This window comes from Arachis ipaensis, chromosome B8 (genome assembly GCF_059453495.1).
Source record: "Arachis ipaensis isolate K30076 ecotype BB chromosome B8, ASM5945349v1, whole genome shotgun sequence".
Taxonomy (NCBI): Eukaryota; Viridiplantae; Streptophyta; class Magnoliopsida; order Fabales; family Fabaceae; genus Arachis; species Arachis ipaensis.
In genome coordinates, this window is record NC_142443.1 from 123,731,440 (window position 1) to 123,737,439 (window position 6,000).

Sequence of the window (6,000 nt, forward strand, 5' to 3'; positions counted from 1 at the left end):
CATGTCTGAATAAATGAAGGCTTCACTTTACACCCAAACTACTTCATTAAGAATTAATAAATAATTGACTCATTTTGTTCAGTGAGAAAATATCAACGATTATGAAAAACAGGAACTGTTTTCAACAAAAATCAAAGATACATGAAATAACCAAAGTTAAAATTTAGAAGTAACATCAACAATGAAACTACTATAATTTCTATTCTAACATTTGCCTTCAATATCAACTAGAGTGAAACCTGTGCAATGCGCGGAGAGGCAAATTAATTATACTTTATAATGTATTCTAGTAATATTATATTATTTAGGATTCAGGATTCATTGTGAAATCAACAGATCAAGATTCAGGAGCATAATTGCACATTATTTATCAGATAAAATAAAAAATAAAAATAAAACAGTGCTTTGAACACAGCTTGGGAAAGCAAACGCTCAACAATATTGAACAATTTTTGTGAAGCAATTCCATGGAGCTTACTCGGAACCACAAATTCCAGTATTTTTGTTTCACTCTCCATGTAAGAGCCATGCCTCATTCTCGTATCCTGACAATTTGAATTGTCTCCAAACTTCATAACCGAGTTTTTCACCGTAATAATAATCCTGCAGATTCCTCCTGATTATTGCTTTTTTTGGTTGTCTTACTCCTCTGCTTAAGAATGCAAAGTCAAACTTCAAGTTGTTTAACTTCAAAAGCATATCCAGTGTAATTATTAGCTTCTTGTTGGTGAATAAGGTTTTAAATAGTGAAATCGTGTGTTGTTAAAAGATGATATGGAATAAAAAAATGCCTATTTTGTTTACCTCAGAAATATACATAAGCTACAAGCTTGAATTAATGAATTAAAGACCTTTGTTAGCATATGAAAATGAAGGACAAAAAGAAATAATATACAAACAAGTTTTTGTCACCACAATCTAAACTTTACTTGTTCCACAGTCATTCAGCCATCTATTTTAAAGACAGGTCAACATGCAACAATTTTAAAATACTATGCATAGTAATTGCATACATTGAGGGGGAAACCTTTAAGATTGATGAGAATGCATATCCACAATAAAGAGATATGCTACTCAACCTCACAGCTATGGCACATAAAATTGCAAGCTTCTATAATACAAAGGCAATTGTGTAATATATATATATATATATATATATATATATATATATATATATATATATATATATATATATATATATAGATAAAAAAAGCAAAGGATGCATTACACTCGCACTAAACCCAAACTCTTAAATATAGTAAAACATATACTACCGAATGGGAACTTTTAAAATGGAGACAAGATTATGATTTTTTTCCCTAAAACATTAAAATGACAGAAACCTTAGGCACCTTTACCAAACTTATAAATCTATTTCAAGCATTACTTTAATGGATTCATGATACTTATGTAGGGCACCCTAAAATGAATTAGTTGCAACAATAAAAACATTAAAAATGAATAGTCAAGAAGCACCGATAAAACAATTACACTAGAAAAAATTGATAAGGTAAACAGACCTGGATTTCTATTTTATTTCTTTCTCTTCATTTTCAGGTCCATCAACTTTCAGTTTCTTACTTATTTCAGCAGCTCGGGCTGCCGCTAACACTATTGCAGACTTCATGGTGGCGGATTTATTTGTAGCCTGCTGTGCAATCATGGTTTGTTGCATAAGCAGAGCTTGCTGGAATTATTGCATTGCCATAGCTTGCTGCATCATCAAAGGAAGAAATGATAAAGCAAGGAAAGATAGATAGATTGAAAATAGTATTTAGATAAATACAAATAATTTTATAATAACTAACTAAGTTTAGAATTCTGTTTTTAAGTTAATTTCATACTCATTTGTCATGTGGTGTTATAAAACTTAGAAATATCCATATCCTCGTCTTTGTGTCATTTTATACCTATATCTCATTTTTTATTAGAGCTTTCTACCATATGTAAATACCAAATTATATCTCTAAACTGTTCACAAAGATGGATTGAAAAATATAGTGAATTCTTGCCCCATCAGATAGCTCGGAAGTGGACATCTCTTCGTTCTTTCCGTCCACCATGGAGGAAAATGTTGTTTTCAACAAGAAAACAAAATATTAATAAGATTGAAGGAGTTAAAAGATGTGAAGGTTGAAGAAAGGATAAAAAGTCAAACAGTAGAGAAGCATGGCAATAATGTTAATATTGGGTGTTTCTGTTTCTGGGTTTTCACAATCATCATTTTGCTTCTTCCAGCTTAAATGCCGTTACAATTTCTTTTTGGAAGCCTGTGGTGGCTGTCCTTAGCAACAAGAACAAGATGATGAGGGTCCTTTTTGAGTTGAAGCAGGGCAGTCTCGTATCTTCCACGGGCTTCCTTCTGAGCTAAGAATGGACGTGATTGTACATAAATTAACAACAACTAATATAAAATTGATGCTTAAGTTTTTTATTTTGTCAAAATTAACAACAATTAATATAAAATCATAGAAATCAAATCAAGTTACATTAATTACAAAAATCACAACAATGCTTTAATAATTAAAATCATAGAAATCACAGAGAGGGAGTTACTGGAAGGGAGAGGCTGACGATGGTGACGAAGCGCAGGATTGGTGCAAGACGGTGATGACCGATGACACAAAGAGCGACGACGACCTTGATTGTGAGACCAGAGAGAGAGAGAGAGAGAGAGAGAGAGAGAGAGAGAGAGAGAGAGAGAGAGAGAGAGAGAGAGAGAGAGAGAGAGAGAGAGAGAGTTTCAATGCGACGCCGGTGAGAGAGATGAGAGAGACTGAGTTCCAGGGGGAGAAGAGAGAGAGAGAGATACGAAGAGGAGAGAAGAACACGAGAAAATTTGAGAAGATGAAAAGGTTTCTGAAACCCAAATGAAAAGAACAATTTTTTTTTGTTTCTCAGATATATTTTTGTTTTGTTGTTTAAATTATTTAAAAATATAAAATTAGGATTAGTTAAATTTTAAAGTTTGATTGATTTAAAAGAATATTTTTGTCTAATCGAATAAAGTAAGAATATTTAAGACTTTTGTAAAATTAAATAAAAAATATTTTTTTATATTTTTATTTAATTAAAAGAGAGTTTTAGTAAAAGTAGTGATATAATATATTTTTTTAAAAAAAAATTAGATATTGATGTGAAAAATAAATTCCACATGACTTGTTATTATTTGTCCATATTTTTAACATATAGGTACATATAAATTTATCATTGTATTGAAACAAACACCTTTTAATAAATAAAAAACAAGTCCGTTTGTAAGTGGAAAAGCTACTGCCACACAATCACCACCAATACCACCACCTCGCCAAGTCGCCGTCACCATCATTTTCTTCACCACAAGAAGGAGGGAGAGGAGTTGTTGCAGCTTTCGTGGTTGTGGCACACCCGAGCCACCACCTTCTTCATCAACAAAGTTCATATTTATCCCACCAACGAGTAGGATTTACTTAATAACGTGCTTAGATTTTTTTAATGCATGTGATGTATATGATGATTGCATGAGGACTATATGGACTGAATTGAGGATCAATGGTTGCTAACTTTCTAGTTTAATGATGATGCTCATGTTTGATTACTAGAAACTAGGTTTGTAAAGTTTGATGAACAAGTTAGTGGATAGAATGAAATTGTTCGAGACTAGTATTGAATATTAAGGGCTGAACTAGCAATTGGTTCAGATTTTTAGGCATTACTTGCGTGCCAAACAACCTAACATTTAATTGACAAAATCTGTGATAATGGCCTAATCAATTAGGGCTAGGTTATTAGAATTATCAACCCTATTATTGTTTAATGCTTGAAACCTTAATATAGACCTATTTTGGTAAACAGAGCAGCCTTAGTTCAACCTTTCTTTCTAAAGTTAGACAACATAGAAAAGCTTGAAGCATGGACAATTAGAAAGCTTGATTCATCATGGATGTGTGGATATAAAGTTTGCACAATTTGAATATCTTTTGTTTATATAATAGTATTTTCACCTAACACTCGTAAACAATTTTTTATTAAAATGGAGAATTTCTTGAGTTAGTATGATTTGAATTGTTAATTTTCGTAAGAAATAATTGATTAGGTTTATGATAAAATCTATAAAAGTAGTTCATCAGTCTAATTCGATCATTTCTACAAAATATATCTTAACAAAAAATTGAAGAGTAAAATAGAGCGTGATTAAGTTTAATATTAGACGAAAACTCACGTCTAATTGTCTTCACGCGAGTTTATAGTTAAAAAATTATTAGATAATAAATTAATTAAATTTATCAAATTATCTAATAGTTCTTAAATATCAATTTCACGATAAACTCCACGTGAATTTCACTTTAATATTATTGACGAACATATAGAGTTTCTACTATGTGATACAATTGGGTTAGGTGGATGTAAAAAGGTTTCACCATTTTCAAATCAAAACTATAGTCTATACTCACATTTTTAACCTTCATTTACATTTTTCATAAAAAAAAAAAAAGGGGTAAAACAGAAGCAATTACAGGTATAGTCACCACTTCAATTTGCAAGCTTCAAAACATAGAACTAAGACTTTTCTGAATTCTAAGCTATGAAGCATTGTTCTTGTCTTCTGAGTCTCTGTTGGCGAGCAATGAAAGCCTCTATAGTGCGTCGAAACTCATCGTTACTCATTCCATCCTCAGGATACGAACCGGAAATTCCAACATTTCCTCTGTTCTTCACCGACTCACACCTATACAGCACGTGACGCGGTTTCTCTCTCTCCACGTGCCTCAAAATATCTGATCGACACCTTCTGTACTCCTTCTTTTCCTCCAAACAAATAACCCCTTTTGTTATCTTCTCACCATGGATTTCGTTACACATTAAGCTAACCCGGTTTGCATCAACATTCTGATTACGTTTGATGCTCTCTGTTCTTTCTTTGTTTTGGTCTTTTCCGGGCTCATTTTTATTTTCTTGAATTTCTTTGTTTATATAACTACTACTCTTTTGGATGAACTCCTCATAAAGAACAGTTTCTGAACTGTGTGTAGAGGAACCGTTACTTGAGAAATGACCAGATTGGACGAATAGTGCGACGATTATGAAGTTTCCGAGCAAGAAAACAAAGCGAGGGGTAACTACGAAGCCACCTAAATACTCGCTCGAGTTTTTGAGAGCCATTGGGAGTTTGATCGATAACCTGAAAATCAAGACCAAAACGACACAAAACTCTGCGTAATGGAACAATGTTGCGATTGTCCGGAGATGGTGATGTTTCAGGATTGTGTGGAACTTCCCTTTTCGGTGCTTGAGTGAACCCATAGTTTGAGGGCAATAAGATTAAACCTTAAACCCTAATTTTTTTTGTATTGAATACAATTTAGTGTGCCACAGAACAAGCTAGTCATCTGAAGACATAGGATATATGTACCGCAGCTATATAAGAAACTGCAGCAGCTTCAAGGTTTGAAATCATGGAAAAAGATCGTAGAGGAAGTAAAGCTCTCATTGTTACTATGTGAAGTATTTTCTTTAGCTACGTTTCATGAGGGATGCCCTTCCTTTTATATATAGATATGTACAATTTAATCCTTATCTTTTTATCTCTTTAATGATATACTCTCTTTCAGTCATTTGGGTCCTTATAATATAATGCGCACTAAACTATATTAGCATTATATTCCTCATATTAAGCAAAGACAAATCAGGTTTTCGTCCACTAGGAAAAAGTAATGTTTGATTTTTTTTGTGGGGTTTCCTCCCTTAAAGAGATGCATGCCATTATTGCGGACAAGTGTTAGTCTCATTTTAGAATTTGTTCAAGACTCAAAAGTAACAATGGCAAAGTTTTAAGATAAAACGTGGAGTCTCAAATTTATTTTCTTTTATATTTTGATTAGAGGAGAGAGAACTGGTTATGGTGTATAGAAGAGTGATAGCACACATTCAAAAAAAAAAAAAAAAAAAAAAAAAAAAAAAAAAAAAAGAAAAAAGAAGAAATAGAAGAGTGATATACACATAGCTTTTCTTTTACACCTC

At 32.4% G+C, this 6,000-nt stretch overlaps 1 protein-coding gene across 1 annotated transcript; it reads right to left on the reverse strand.

The window, feature by feature from the left end:
- Positions 1-4,295: 4,295 nt before the first annotated feature.
- Positions 4,296-5,509, reverse strand: LOC107614410 (uncharacterized). Its single transcript, XM_016316623.3, has one exon. It carries the CDS (start codon positions 5,281-5,283, stop codon positions 4,558-4,560), a length of 726 nt encoding a protein of 241 aa, XP_016172109.1. The 5' UTR covers positions 5,284-5,509; the 3' UTR covers positions 4,296-4,557.
- Between the last annotated feature and the right edge of the window lie 491 nt (positions 5,510-6,000).